The 15,826-nt window shown below is 42.5% G+C and overlaps 1 protein-coding gene across 2 annotated transcripts in view; it reads right to left on the bottom strand.

Moving 5' to 3' along the window:
- Positions 1-450: 450 nt before the first annotated feature.
- The window catches only part of BRD4 (bromodomain containing 4), a 153,908-nt gene continuing 138,532 nt past the window's right edge, over positions 451-15,826 (bottom strand). Inside the window, exons 12-20 of one of the 2 annotated variants that reach the window (XM_027850934.1) lie at positions 13,081-13,133; positions 12,539-12,905; positions 11,780-12,334; positions 3,748-3,860; positions 3,496-3,658; positions 3,260-3,390; positions 2,649-2,860; positions 2,084-2,312; positions 451-1,662 (exon numbers count right to left, since the gene is read on the bottom strand). In XM_027850934.1, coding sequence (XP_027706735.1) covers positions 1,594-1,662; positions 2,084-2,312; positions 2,649-2,860; positions 3,260-3,390; positions 3,496-3,658; positions 3,748-3,860; positions 11,780-12,334; positions 12,539-12,905; positions 13,081-13,133 — 1,892 coding nt within the window. In that variant the 3' untranslated portion in view covers positions 451-1,593. Of the gene's footprint in view, positions 1,663-2,083; positions 2,316-2,648; positions 2,861-3,259; positions 3,391-3,495; positions 3,659-3,747; positions 3,861-11,779; positions 12,335-12,538; positions 12,906-13,080; positions 13,134-15,826 lie in introns of both variants that reach the window. The other variant, XM_027850933.1, reaches the window with a different exon arrangement.

Consider the following 15,826-nt stretch of genomic DNA (forward strand, 5'->3'; position numbering starts at 1 on the left):
GTCTATCACAAGGAGAGAATTCAAAAGAAATATCAGTAAGACGCCAGCTTTTAAAAAAAAAGAGATGCGTTTATTCCATGATCAGTACAGACCAAATGCATATTCACCGTATTAAAGTCAAACCAGTTAATTACTCCAGAGTTTGGCCAACACTGAGGCACCAGTATTGTACTGTATAGTGGGTACTCATGGCACGTAACCTTGTGAACAGTTCAAATTATAAAATTAAAAAAAGAAAGAGTAAAGAGAAAAACACGCTGGGTCATGGGTGAGGAGTAAGGGTAGGGGCGGGACCACTGATGGTGGAGGGGGGTGACCACCATCTCTGCTGTGCCACACAGCCCAGCCCTGGGTCCACTCCCTTCCTGGTATAAAACAACTTGAAACAGATATGACATTTAAAAAAAAAAAAAAACAAAAAAACAAAACAGAAAAAAACAAAAACACACACCAAAAAAATTTTTTTTTAAAAAAAGAGAAAGAGAGAGATGCAGCTTTCTGGTTTTACAATTAAAAAATATAGACTAATAAAGTTTGAAATTGAGTAAAATATAAGCAGTTTTTTTGTGTTTTGTATTTTGTTTGTTTTTTTTGTGTTTGTTTTTTTTTACACCAAGTTTGGTGGAGTCACCAACAAACCTCAAACAAATATATGCCAACTATATTCACTATACAATACAGCCACGGTCACACACTACCCACAGTGCGGCGCCCCCTCCCCCCACCCCCATTGCCACCACTCAAAGGAGAGACGATAATACCCATTCCAAGTTAAGCAGTGCCTTTGTGTCTGAAGGAAAATTAAAAAATAAAATTTAAAAAGGAACAGAAAGGAAGGAAGGCAGAAAGAAAAAAAAAAACAAAGGCGGAAAGGAACTGACTTTGGTTGGTAGTCTCGCTCCCAGGCGAGGCCTCCACACACGCGTGCTACGACGACCACCTCACTCCAAATGGCCATGGACACTCACACACCTCCACTGGACTATTCCCTTTTTCACAAGCGAACACTTACAGAGAACGGCTCTCGGTTAAAGGCTCGAAGGGGAAGAGGGCAGGGTGGGATTCTGTTCAAGGCAAAGCCAGTGACTAGGGACTTCAGGCAGCTGGGGGATGGTCCCAACTGTCATTCTCCCTCCTCCCGCCCCCCCATTCCCAACAACATCGGTGGGCTCCTGTTCTCCATGGGCTACCTCTGCAACCCCTGGTCTTACAGTGTGGGGTAGAGATACTGGTAAATGATACCAGGGAGGGAGATAGGTGCCCCTCAAGGGGCTCCTCTCATGGTTAGAAAACTGGTGAAGAATGTGACATCCTGGATATACTGTGAATACGTCTGGCATGGAGGAGGACCTCACTCATGCCTAAGAACCACCTGGTCCAGCGCTTGCTTGAGGTTGGGTCTGACTTCAGTGTGTGCAGGGGGTGGGGAAGTCCAACGGTAAGGCAGACTCTGCTGATCCTTGGCTGACAGACCCACGACGGGTGGAACATGCACAAGGGCTGGGCCCAAGGGACACCCCCTCCCAGCCACCAGTAACACTAGGCAGAGTCAGTTTTGCCAGAAAATCAGAGTCAGAAGAAACCCAGGCGCTATCAGAAAAGATTCTCTTCAAATATTGCCAAAAGATCACTCTGAAAATTCATGTCAATGGTAGCTGCCATCTAGAGAGAGAGAGAGAGAGGAGAAAAGGAAAATTAGAAGCCATGTTTTAACAGCGAGCCACTTCCCTTCCTGTACCCAAGCTGCTCCCTTAGCCAGGCTGGCACCTCACACCTTTGCTCAACCCAGAGACTTCATGGAAAGTTCCCAGACTCTAAACTTTGCTCTTTCAGGGTATTATCTAGCATAAACCCTGCTGCCTCTGACAAACGTCTTTCCCCCGTCCCACACTGATGCCTCTGTCTGTCTGTCTCTCTCCTACCCAAGGCTCCCAAGTAATCACCTCAATTATGAGAGCACACAGAGAGATTTAAAAACACATAGGTCAACAGGTCTCATTTTAAGGCATTGCTATTTGCGAAGTCAGACAGCCCAGTAACCAGAATACTTATTATCTTTTCTCTAGAATGTATTTCAACTCACCGCCTCCCTGCGCCTTCGCTCTTGTTCCCGTTTCCTGGCTAACTCCCTCTGTTGATCCAGCATTGACTGGGAGGCCTGGGGCTGAGAGCTTTGTGCTTGGGGAGCTGAGGAGGCTGCAGCCACAGGTGGCTGCTGCTGCTCTGATCGCTGCTGCTGTTGCTCCTGACGCCTCCGGACCTCTTCATGAGCCCTCCGAGCCTGCTCCAGGGCATCCTCCTCCTCCCTGCTCCTGCTGGTAACAAAGGACCCTAATGAGATGGAGGGAGGACCTCTCGGGAAACCCCTTCTCCCTCTCAGACAAGAATGGGAGATCTTCGAACCCTCACCCAAACCTCCAATTTTCATTCCTGAGTTAACATCTGATCTCAGACACTTACTAGCTGTGTGACTTTGGTGACTAAGTCACTTAACCTTTGCTTGCCTCAGTTTCCTCAACTGTAAAAAGTACCTACACACAATTGTTGTAAAGATCAAATAAGATATTTGTAAAGCACTTAATATTATTGAGTGCCTGAAATACAAGTACTATATAAATGCTGTTATCCTTCTTCTTCCCTCTCTTCACCTCATCCTCTCCTGTTCCCGTCTTAGCCGCTCTTTTTCTTTCTCAGCATGCTCAGCCTGGGCTTTGAGGGCCTTTTCACGCTCCTCCTTCTCTCGGGCAGCTCGACGGAACTGTTCAAAGCTGTCACTAGATGACTTGGCTGTGGAGGACGGAGTGGTGGGGTGTTTCTGGACTAGGCTTGCCCAGGAGCCCATGTTTTTGATCTTGAGATCCTAGTCAAATAGAAAAAAGGCTGGTTAGAGACAGGCAGAATAACTCATCCCATAACAACCCAGACCTACGTTCTGGTAAGTTTAGAGGGAAGGAAAGGACAGGGCCTGTGAAGTTCCTTCTTCATAATATTTTGTACAAATGACTGGAATGCAGACAGACTATTTGATGATTTCAATGGTGGCAATGGGCTTAGTAATTCATTCATGAAACCATGAAATTTTAGGACTAGAAACTTAAGAGGTGGATCTAGGCTGCAGGCCATTCTTACTTCAGGACTAAGCAAACCACCACCCCCTACTTAGGTATATACTGAGAAGCTACTCCCAATGGTTTGTTCAGGACTGGAGGAAAAAGTGTGTGAGCTAAGGTTTCATGATTCTTAGGGAGCTTTATTTTACCTTTTTGGGAGCAACTGGGGTTTTGGGCTCTTGCTTCTGCTTGTCCTTGTCTTGCCCCACAGGTGGGGGTGCACTCTGTTCAGGAGGTCGGATCACAGGTCTGCCAACATCCAACGGCTTTATTTCAGGCCCTGAGACACAGAGGGGAATGCTGAAGGGCCAGCGTTTAGGATGTGACAATGCACTTTAGTGTCATTAGAGGGAGCGGGTAGGAAAGACGAAGCAAACAAACTCACGTTGAGGGATGTGGACAGGGGCCTTGATGTTCTCAGGATGCTTGGGGGGATCCTGTCGAAGGGAGGGGCCAAAGGGCTCATTTCGGATGATAGGTGAGTGGATCTTCTCCTCCTTCACTACCACCAGGGGTTGGGACTGTACTACTGAGGCTGCTCTAAGCTCCTGAAACAGCATTACCATTTGTAAGGTAAGGAACTGTGGCCCATCAGCTCCCAACTCTGAGTTCTTGACTAATAACCTCTATTACTCACCTGTTTCTTGGGTTGGACGTTTTGCTGAGGCGGAGACTGGTGAGCTAGCCCCTGGAACGGTGGCATTTGAGGGGAATGCATCATGAGTGGGGAGGGAGCTTCTCGTAGATGGCCTATAATGTGGACACATCAAAATCCGTAAGGGTAAGCACAGAAATATGACAGTCATACTGACCTTAGAGGTCAGGACCACATAATCAAAAGTAACAACTTTCTAAAAAGCCACCTTTTATAGGGAAGCAGAGAAACTAGGAATGGTTAGGAATTGGCTGACTGTCCTAGGTCTGCACTGGTTTGCTCCAGTAGTAGTGACCACATTTTACAATAAAAGGCGCTATTGGGTAGACTGTTGAGCGAGCATTTCTGAATTGAGCTCTGGGTACAAAACAGGCTCCAATCCCTTGGCAGCGCAAGCTAACTTTTAGGACTGCACATTTGGCAGGAACTGGAGATTCCTCAGGACAGGGAGAAATGAAGATGTGACATACAATTTAAAGCACCAGTAAAAGTTAAGCTAACTCATATGATGGAGTTTAGCCTGCTTCTGAGCTGGTAGGCCGTAAGACTGGAAGGACAGACCCAAGGACCTTGATGGCCTCACTGATCCACAAACAGCTGCTACCTAACTTAAATATATCCTTCCTATGCCCTTATTCACTGTTGTTTCATACTAATTTTAGACACACATACATTAGACCCTGCCCCTTAAAGTTACTAGAGCTAGATGTCTGTAAGCTCGTTGAAAGGACTGTGTTGATTTTCATTTTGTGTCCCCAGGGCTAAACAAAGAGGCTTACACACTTTATAATGCTTGTTGACTAAATGATCAGCCAAAACAGTTGGTCAATCTACTCAGTCTATATGCTGTTACAAGGGGGTCCAAGTTCCAGAACAGCTGCTTTGCTTCCATTTTTTCTCGGGAGATGCTAACAGCAAAAGGAGACTCTTTCAAATACAGCCACTAAAGAGGTGTAAGGTCTTCCACTCAAAAATTCAATATCCTGTTGATAACTGTGGTACTACTGGTCATCAGAGCTGGAAGTAGGGTCTTGTATGGATGACAGTGGAATGTGGTCCCTGAAGTGCTTGACTTGGGAAGCCCTCTTCACTCATGGAGGTGGGGCCAGCCAATGCAGTTTGTGTTACATAGGCTTTGGATTTCACATCAATCTTGTCAGACTTGGGTTAAAGGACACAGCATCTTACCACCTCTTGCTACTGTTGTGTAGCATGTCTCTCCACAGAAGTGCTGTTGACAATTCATCACTCATTTTCATTGCATGCAACATCCTGTAGAAACCAGTCCTGGAAAATCCACTTCCCACCCCCTCAAACACACCAATTGATTTCAGAGGCGTGATGGGAGGCGGTACAGTGTCTCAGTCTTCATTCTCTAGTAGTTTCACTGCTGAATGCCTTGATGATTTCTATGTCGTCTGACATGTGAGAAATGGGAGCGTATAAGGCAATGGATACTGTAGATAGGTGGGCCTATGTTACAATATCATATCCCCTGAAGAGACATTGTTATATTTGATGAGATACAAAACTGAAATATTTTTAGAAGGTCCTGTTTCAGCTCTTATTCTAAAGATAGGCAAATAGGTCCAAAGAGGTTATGCAATTTGCCCAGGCAAATAGAAGCAGGCCTTTCAGTGGTACCAGTCTCATTCATCAGGGTTAAGTTCATATCTCATTTTTATTAACAAGAGACTAAATGGTCAACAATAAACTAGTGATGTCCAGGTCATTGGTGTACTTCCCTAATCTCAGGAGGTTAACTTCCGTTTGTCAGTATCACCCTCCTACAAGGTTAGCTGTTATTTTTCAGTACTAATGAGAAATCCAGAGAACAGCTAATGAATAAATGACGCGGTTAATAACAAATTTTGAATCAGACTAAGAGTCTAATCAGGTGGTTCCCTGGGTCTTGGCCCTATGGCATTCAGCAGTTTTAACTATGATGTGACCAATAAAGGCAAAAATAATTTGTATACTTATTGTATTTATAGATGACAGAATGCTAAAAAGGAAAAATAGCTAATACACTGGATTAAGAGCCAGGATTCTAAAAAATTACAATCATTTAGAATATAAGACTAAATCTAAGATAAAACTTAATAGACAAATATAAAGTTTGACAATAGTTCAACTAATTAACTTCATATGTATAAGACAGAAGAATCATGGCTAGACAAAAGATAGAAGGGTCAAATAACCTAACATAGTTTCTGGCTGCGTTAGGGAGAAGCTGATATCTAGGATTCTGCTAGTGTCAAACACTATTTGTAGGATTGTATTAAAATACTCTTGTTGTCCTTTTGGAACAGTACTGACAAGTAGGTTGTCACCCAGGATAAGTTTTCCTAATTATACCACATGAAGCCTGAAAAAAGAACTAGGAATGTTTAGACTGAAAATAAGCCTTAAGGGGGATAAAGCTTCAAAATATTTCGAGGACTGTCACAGGGAAGAGGGACCAGACTGGTCTGGCTTGCATTCAGAGAGGGCACAATTAAAACAAGAATGGTAAGTGAAAATTTCTCAGTATTCAATGCTATGTAAACATGGAATGGGCTGCCTCTAGAGGTAGTATGGTTTCTTCTCACTAGATCGTCAAGTCAAGGCTAGCTAGACTGTATGACTATTTGACAAGCATATTTAGTTACAGAGTAGAGTACATGGCCTCTGAAGTCACTTCTATCTCTGACACTCTGGGTAGGTCCAGTACCAGGGCCTTCCAGAGATCTGTTACAGTGACCCATTCCAATACCATGAGTTTCTGCTAGTACCCATTCAGATGGGAAAAAACAAATAAAACACCTAAGCTTCAATAGTCTACTATGCTTAGAATTCTAAGGAACACTCCTCCTCCCCTCACCCCCTACCCCTCCCTGCATGTTCAGTTACCAAAAGCAAAGAGATGGTGGTACTGTTGGCTGTTGCTTTGCCTTTTTTGGAGATGGCTCATTAGTTCTGCTTTACATCCTCCCCCATTCCCCTTTCTCTTCATGTCTGATCAACCAAACTGGTATATTCTTGTTCTTTTCCTTTCCCCTAATGATAGAATGAATCTCTTCAGGTCCTAGGCAATAGATACTGATAATACAACAAGACATAAGCAGGCTCAGTGTACTGGTAATGATCACTTTCTAGATTTAGTTGTTTGAAGGTAAATACTTAAATGATTAAGACACATAAGGTAGTTGTCCTTAAAGAGGACATGGCTCTTCAGAAAAGAATAGTGTGTGATCCTTTTAAGGCAAAGTAGGGATTCATTTGGGACTGAGAAACCAAGTGAAGATCCGACTAGCTGTCCTGTGGTCCGGGATGGTTTTATTTGGGGATAGCTAACAGGTTTTATACTATGTGGACCTTGTGTGACATATCACTTATCCATTTTGTGTAAGGCAACTAAAACTTTGTCTTGGTTTTTGTACCATATTGATAAAACCAACCACAGAATCATAAAACCTCTCTCCTTTCAACATACTGACTGATGTCTATTATCATCTTGCTTCTTTGTGTTTTTTTTGTTTAAGTCCGTCAAAACCCAGCTCTCATAGGCTCCTTACCATTCCACATTGCACCTTGTATGTTTACATATGCTTTTAACCCAGACTTATGATTTTAATGGTGGTGGTGGGGGGAACTATGGGTTTGAAATCCCTTCACCAACGTGGATCAGAAACTCACTTATAATTTACATCTTAGACATACCTTTGCCAACTAGACTGGCAAAAGTGACAAAATGAAAATAGTCAATATGGTAGGAGTTGCGGAAAGATGGGCAAATTAATATACTACTGGTAGAGACATAAAAAAGCACAAGCATTCTGAAAAGCAATTTGGAAGTATGCAAACAGAGTGACTAAAATGTAATCCAGAGACTTTACTGTTAGTGGAGTATACATCTCAAGGTATTCATTAACAAAGAAAAGGCCTCATATAAACCAAAATATTTACGGCAGCACTTTTTTGTAGAAGAACTGGAAAAAGAGCACCTACCTATTGACGAGGTTATGGCTAAACAAACTGTGATACATGGAATATTACAGTGTTGTAAAAAACAATATAGAGGAACATGGGAAGACTTATATGAACCAATGTAAAGTAAATCAAGCAGAACCAGGAAAAAAATATACAATGACTGGAAAGCACAACAAAACACTGGAAATCAAGTGCTTTTAAATCATAATGACTAGGACTAGACACAAAGAAAAAATTTGACAGGATACATCCCTGACTTTCCCTATAGTTATAGACTACAGATTTAGCACACTGTACATCCAGACTTTTTCAATATGTTGTTTAGTTTTGCTAAACTGCCTTCTCTCTTCACTTCCCTTTATTCTTTGTTTATAAAAGATGGCTCTCTGGGAGTAGGTGGTGGTGGGGATATATTAAGAAATATGTGATATGCATACAAAAAAAAATCCTCCCAATTAAAACAAAACAGAAAAAAAAACAACTAACTTATAGTCTTAAAGACTTCCTTGAGGCATTAAGAAGGTACCATGAATTTGGGTCTGACTCCAAGGCTGCCCCTCTAGCCACTATAATATCCTGTCTCTTTTTATATATGTAAATATGTTCTCTCTGCCACACACACACACACACACACACACACACACACACACACACGCGCGCGCGCGCGCGCATGCGCACACAGGTAATGTAGAATAACGGATATAGACCCAGCCTTGCAGTCAGGTAGGAATATTTGTACCAGGCACTGTGCAAGGTGCTCAGCTGGGTTACAAAGACAAAAATGAAGCAACACCTGCCTCCAATAACCTTACTGAATACATACCAAATAAATGCAAGGGGTAGCTCACGAAGAAAGGGCATTAGTCATCAAGAAAAGCTTCATATAGAAGGTAATGCTTGGGCTAAGTCTTCTTTTAAAAACAAATTTTTATTGATTATACTTCGATTTTATACTTTGTTGACATAAAATTTTCCCTTGTATTCCTGCTCTTCCCCACCCCCTTCTGAAAGAGCCATCTATGACATCTTAAAGAAAAAAGGAAGAGATGGAAGAGTTAAAAAAAAATCAGCAAAAACTGATTATTATATTGAAAAAAAAACCTGAAAGTATATGTAACGTTCTACACTTGTGAACTACCCACTTCTGCAAAAAAGTTGGGAAGGAAAGCCTCTTCTCATATCTCTTTGGCTTGTGTTTGTTTTTTGTAATTTTGCAACATTAATTTTCAAATTTTTTTTGTTAGTTTGTAGTTTCCATTTACATTGTTGTCATTTTATATGTTGTCTTCTTGGCAATGCTTCCTTCACTTTGAATCAGCTCATCTAAATCTTTCCATGTTTCTTTGTATTCATCCTTTCTTATAGCACAGTTTCTAACTAGCCATTTTTTGTTTCTAGTACACAAAAGTATTGCTAGAAATATTTTGATGTATATGGAGACTTTCACTCGTGCTCAGTTTTAAAAAGCACATAAGGAACTCTGTAAGGTAAAGGAAAAGGTGACTACTCCAGTTCAAGCTTCAGGACATGCAGTACAAAAGTGCTTGGAGGAGTGTGAGGGATAGCAAATAGGCTAGTATGGTTGGATGCTAGTTTGGGATCAGATTGTTTTAGAGCCAGGAGCTTATATTAGATTCTTGAGATAATAAAGAAACCAGGAAATTTATTGAGGAAAGGCAGTGACAGTCAGATATGCACTTTAGGCAAATCACTCTGGCAGCTGTGTGATAGACTGGGGAGAGGAGAGATGAGGCAGGAGATCAACAACTAGCATTAAGCTAGCATTCATAACAATAGTCTTGGTGAAAGGTGAAGGAGAAAAGAGACAGAGATGGTAAAGGGTGAGGATTGAAAATGACACAGGTTTGTGAACACTGGTGATGGAAAAGGTAGAAATAGAAAGGAGGGGGGGGGGGAGAAGATGAATGTGAGATGTCTATGGGATATGCAGTTTGCAATATCCAACAGATAGATGGTGATGTGGAACTAGAACTCGGGAGAGAGACTAGAGCCAGATGTATACATCTTGGTGTTTTCTGTATAGAAGCTGATGAGGACATCAAATGAAAGAATAGAAGAGAATATGGTCTAGGATAAAGACTTGGCAAATATCCACAGTTAAGGGGTGAGATACAGTTGATGATTAAGCAAAGGGAACTGAGAAGGAATTGTCAGACAGACAGGAGAACTAAGGACACCACCATGAAAATCCAGAGAAGAAAGATTGTCTAGGAAAAGAGGGTGAAGTGGGTGGCCAACGGTATCAAATACTATAATGCAGTTAAGAATGATGGGGACTGAGAAAAGACATTACAGAAGACTTGGCTTAAGTCTTGACTGTGACATTTACTGGCTGTGTGATTCCGAGTCAATTCCTTTCTGAGTACCCTATGGCAATTGTGAGTTACATTGTAGGGCAGGTGACTAAATTATTAGCAAAACATTCCAGAAAGTAAGGCTCCAATCCAACTGTGGTACAACTACAGACTACTAGAGATGGAAGGGACCTCAGAGGCTATCCAATCTAACCTATACCTAATAGAGAATCCTCTACAAGATCCGAAGACATGGGGAAAAGTATGATAAATTACAAAACTGACAATATAGCCAACTGCTCTTACACAATATAGTTTAGCAGCCCAGGGCCCATTCTTAAGAGTTTCTTCAGTTTCAATACATTTATTTTACATTGTGTATTTCATTTCGCTGATAAACCAGGAATTTTAGCTGAAGTACTGACATAAGAGATGAGTTTAATTTTGCTTTTTTGAAACTGCTGAACTTTGCCTATAGATTGTATGAGGTCAGTAGTACCAAGTGGTCAATGCAGCAATTTTCCCCATGTGGTTCAATACCTCCTTACTGATTTTACTCCTTTCTGGCTTGGACTGAGTAGCTGTGTTCACCTAATAAGCCTGAGTTAGCATGAAACAGTTTGCCTTTGGGCCTGATTTACCAGACACCAGTTAAAAGTTTTGCCTTTCCATTCAGAATACAAAAACCCTAAAGTCAATATACAAAGTTATGCTGCCTAGGCATTATTTCATAGTTCAAATGCCATTAACAGGAATGACCTTTTGGGCCAGTCAAAAAATCTGCACATACCTCCACACACAAATCTGCTTTTATTGAATAAACCTGCTGATACAGAAATTGGGAAGAACTTCTCTCTGCTCATGCAGCCACCACACACCCTCATTCACCCTGGCCTGGAATATTGCCACAGCAGATTAATTCGTTTCCCTGTCTTAAGTCTCTCCCCAGTACAATTCATCCTCCAATTAGCTGACAAAATGATTTTCCTATAAAGTGCAGGTCTAACTATGTTGGCCTCCTACTCAATAAAATTGAGTGACTCTCTATTACCCCCACAATTGATATAAAATGGAATCTTTAGGCATTTAAAACCCTACTCCCCACCTGACCCCTTCCTATTTTTCTAGTCTTCCTCTCCATGTACCGTACAATTCAGTTACACTGCCTAACTTGCTGCTCCTCATAAGAAACCTAACAGGCCTGACAGATGAACCTGGTAATCCATTTGTAACTAACCTGGCATTCAAAGTTCTCGATATTTTGATCTCAATTTAAATTTCTTTATCCTCATTTTTCTTTAATTAGCTATATAAAACCTACTCCAGGCTACCTACTTAAAATGCTTTGTGTGTTTTCCAACTTGGATGGTCTATGCTCATTTCTTTTCCTAGAAATAATTTTCTACTTTTTCTTCCTGAAATGATTTCTTTCAGATCCAGTTCAAGAGCAGGGACCCAGGATATGTCAAACATTATTCAACAAGCATTTATCTAGTGCCTATCATGTATAAAGCACTAAGTTTTGAGAATAAAGCTAAGACACTGTTCTTATAATCATGGATCTTATTAAGAGGATTATGTACAGATGTTCTAGAATTACTTGTCTAATAAGTAAGACACATGACAACGTCATAGGGAAAACCCAAATGGAGCTTTGATAGAAGCTCTTACTCCTAACAGCCACTGCACATCTCCCATGACGCTTACTCCTCCTGCTTGCCACTTACTGGTTGTGTAGGGATCAGACTTATGGTGCCGTGGTGAAGGATGGTGCTGGATGACTTGCTGAGGCTTGGCTGGCTGCGGTGGTGGTGGTTGTTGCCCTGGAGGTGGGTGGGTCGGTTGCTGGGGAGGGGGTGGCGGCTGCTGGATATGAGGAGGAAATTGCATGGGCTGCATGTGCATGGGCCGTGGTGGGGGTTGGTGCTGCTGCTGCTGCTGCTGCTGCTGCTGCAACTGTTGCTGCACAGAAGGATGGGCTGGAGGAGGTAAGGGTGGGGGAGGCTGGGATTGCACCTTCACAGAAGGGAGGAGGGGTGTGGATGGCTGCACCTTCTGTAGCTGTTGTAGGTATATCTGCATCTGCATGGGAGTGAGTGGGGGGGTAGGTGGCTCTTCATCCTCTAGCAGGACTTGGGGTGGCTGAGGCATGGGTGGCTGAGGGAGAAGGGGCTGCTGAGAGAGTGCAGGTGACACAGCTGGGGGGCGGGCTGGTTTAGGAGGCAGGGCAGCAGCTCGATTGCTAGGCCTTGATGGCTGCTGGGGCAGAGCATTGTGCAAAGCTGGAAGAAAGAAGCAAAAATTCAATTTCAGAGAACACGTAGCCATTAACACCTCCCATTTTCTCCCTTGCTGGTTAATAAACTTTACAGAGGCGTAAGCTCTCACTAGCAAACTGATTCTATGGGTGGCACCATTATGATAAGACCCCTTGGGAACTTTATTTCATCCTTTTCTCCAACCTCATATTCTGCTCCATTTCTTACCTGGAGGAGAAACTACTGCATGCTGGTTGAGATGAGGCGGAGTGCTGTGCTCAGGTGGCTGGGGGAGGTGGGGAGGCAGCTCAGTTTGGGAGAGGTGTATGATTGGTTGGGCAAAGTGGGTGATGGGATCAAAGACACTCCCTGGGAGTGAGTGCTCGAGGACTGGCACCTGGGCAGGAATGAAGGGAGGGGGGGAGGATTTTATTGGTGGGGCTGTCTGCTGAGGGATTGAGGGAGGGGCCGGGGGTGGTAAAGGTTGCTGTTGTGGTGGTGGTGGCTGCTGGGCTGGGGGCTGCTGTTGTGGCAGCTGGTTCGTTGGTGGGGGAGGCTGCTGCTGTGGCGCCTGCTGATGGTGGTGATGGTGGTGCTGAAAAAGACATAACAGGTAAAGTGTTAAGGAAAAAATAGCTTAACTCAACCCAGTCCAGAATGGATTGCAGGACTTATCCTTCCTCAAAGGGCAGGAAGCACGGCAGCCCTCCTTCCAGAAATCTGAGAAAGGGTTTCTTGTCCACACAGCTGGGCCACCTCTAGTTACTTACCTTCTTTGGTTCCCGCCCAGGATGCCCTTTCTTTTTGGATTTTGGTGCCATCTCTGCAGAGAAGAAAAGAAGATAAGGCTCTGGATGAATTTTAACTGTGTCAAACCCAGTAAAGGCCTCCAAATACCTGTCAGAATTGGGGGGGGGGGGCGCGCACCCCCACAGGGCATGGAATTTTAAGACTGTAGCCAAAGCATTCAGTAAAAATGCTGGGTCACTGGGTTTGAGAGAAAAAGCTCCTGGGATGAGTAAGGCTAAGGGCTTGAACACAGAAGGGCCAAAGACCACAGTCATTATCCTTACTAGACCACCTGGAAGAGGGTAGGGGCTTGGATCACAGAGCTTCCAGAAAATCAGATGGGGAGATTTAACCAAGGATTAACGACACTGCTGCCACTGCTACCAGAGAAAAAAAGGCTCCTTCCCCTTTCCCCACCCTCCCTCAGTTAGTCCTTTCAGTTCATGCTCTTTTATCATTTTTCCCCCCTTCTTTCATTTCAACAAAGGCCCAGTAACCTGCCAAAGTGGGACAGAACAGACCCCTATCTTCTTTGCTCAGGCCCCATTCTTGAGCACAGCCCAGTAGTCTCCATATAGTATCTTTAGCCAATATCTTCCCCCCACCCTCCAAAAATCCATGATGAAGGAACCCTGTGCAGGGTTATACCAAACTTTAACTGTGTCAAACCCAGTAAAGGTCTCTAAACACCTGCCACTGTTACCCAGTTCCTTAGTCCTGGGAGTCATAGCTACTTCTGAGAGGGTCTCATAAATCTAAGTCTGGCAAGGAGAGGAAAGAAGCTGACAAATAGGAATGCAGTAAGACCTCCAAGTAAAAGAAGCCAGTTTCTCAGACCTAGAGAAAGAAATGCATGACAGAACCAACAGCTGCTAAAACTGGGGAGTCATGGGATTAAAAAAAAAAATCTTGTGAAAGAACATCTTTACCCTCACCCCCTAGTCACTGCTTTAGGTTACAAATCACAACTTTACCTCTGCCCTTCTGGTACAGTGGGAAAGGTTCCTACACTCCCGTCTGGAGTCCTAAAGATTGTTTTCCTCACCCAGTGAAACAAGCGCCTTTCAAAGAGGACTGTTTTAGCCACTGTATTTATATGCTGAGTGCAGAGGACCATGGCTGGTAATCAATTAATAAATATTTGTTGACCAATACACCCTTTGATCTCAGTTGGCCTCAGTGTGCCCACACTTACATTCTATTTTCTTCAAACCCATCTTTCTTATAAATGTTGGTGACAATCCTACAAGGCCTACTGATGAGAAGTCCCTTGGGCTACTTTAGTGGGGTCAAACTCAAATAGAAATAAATTGATCTATGTGGGCTGCATATTGACTATGTTGTATTGTATTTTCATTTATTTTGTCAAATGTTTCCCAGTTCTAGTTGAATCTAGTTCACGGGCACTCCAGGCAGCATATAACACTTCTGGCCTACACTATGCATAGACTGGTTGGATCCAGACAACTCTTGGGTTGCCTCAGCAGTCCAGAGAGGGTCTCCAACTCCACACTAGGCATACTGCTTATAGTCAGGAGTGCACTGTTTATGAAGAAGGCCACTGAATATATCATGTGTGACAAAAATGGAAAAAGTGATAAAAGGAGAATGAAAATCAAACTGATCATAAGACTTGGAGAACTCTTAGTCTAAAACCTTTCATTTTATGAATGGGGAACCTAAAGCTACCCAAGGGGTTAAGCATGCCTGCAGGGACTGATGTCAAACTATTAAAAGGGCAGCTGTGTGACACTGTCAGGTTGAAGTATCCACTGAACTAAAGTCAAACTGACAACCCAAGTCAAAGAGATTTAGTTTAATTAGTTTTTAAAAATAAGATGCATTAGAATTCTCATACAACTAAGAAAAATATTAAGTTTATTTTAGCTGAGTGATACCACACCTTCTCTCTCTCTCTCTTTTTTTTTGGTGAGGCAATTGGGGTTAAGTGACTTGCCCAGATATAAGTGTTAGGTGTCTGAGGTCACATTTGAATTCAGGTCCTCCTGACTCCAGGGATGGTGCTCTATCCACTGTGCCACCTAGCTGCCTCCGACACCACACATTTTAAAGTGGTAGGAAGTTGATTCTGTTTTTAAATGGCATCAGATGCTTATAAAGTCACTGGGAGGTAGGTAGCCTTTCTCAAATCCAATAACTCTGTTGTACATATTCCTATCATATTATATATTAAGTACAGAGCTCAAACAAATCATTTCTGGTGCTCTGGCCAAGGTGTGAAAATGATGCATAGCTTTTACTGTAATATATACAACAAAATAAAATACACATGGGATTAAGTTTCTGGAATTATAAAAAGTAACATTAAATATTCTCTTGCTGCACTTAGTGTGGCTAGCCTACCTCATCTACTCCTAGTCCTACAGCTAATCAAGAGGCCAGTAATCATGGTTCTACATACACGTATTTAAATTATTTCAACATATCACAAATATTCATGTTGTTTGGATATTACTTTTCTAATAAATCTATTTGAAAAAGAACAAAACTATTATTTTGTAATTTTGAAATAAATTTTAGCTATAAATACTAAAAATTATTTTTAAAAAAATAAGTAAACTACTCCAAACTACTATACTATAAATAACTTGGAAATGTGGATGAATGAAGATAGTCAGCCTAGAATGGACTGGTGGTCCTAAAGGAGAAAGCATTCTTTCTATATCGTGGGTTGCCAATTTGTCACTCCAGTATTTCTGAGTTGTG

Source organism: Vombatus ursinus, unplaced genomic scaffold, assembly GCF_900497805.2.
Source record: "Vombatus ursinus unplaced genomic scaffold, bare-nosed wombat genome assembly UNPS02009173.1, whole genome shotgun sequence".
In the NCBI taxonomy this organism is placed as follows: Eukaryota; Metazoa; Chordata; class Mammalia; order Diprotodontia; family Vombatidae; genus Vombatus; species Vombatus ursinus.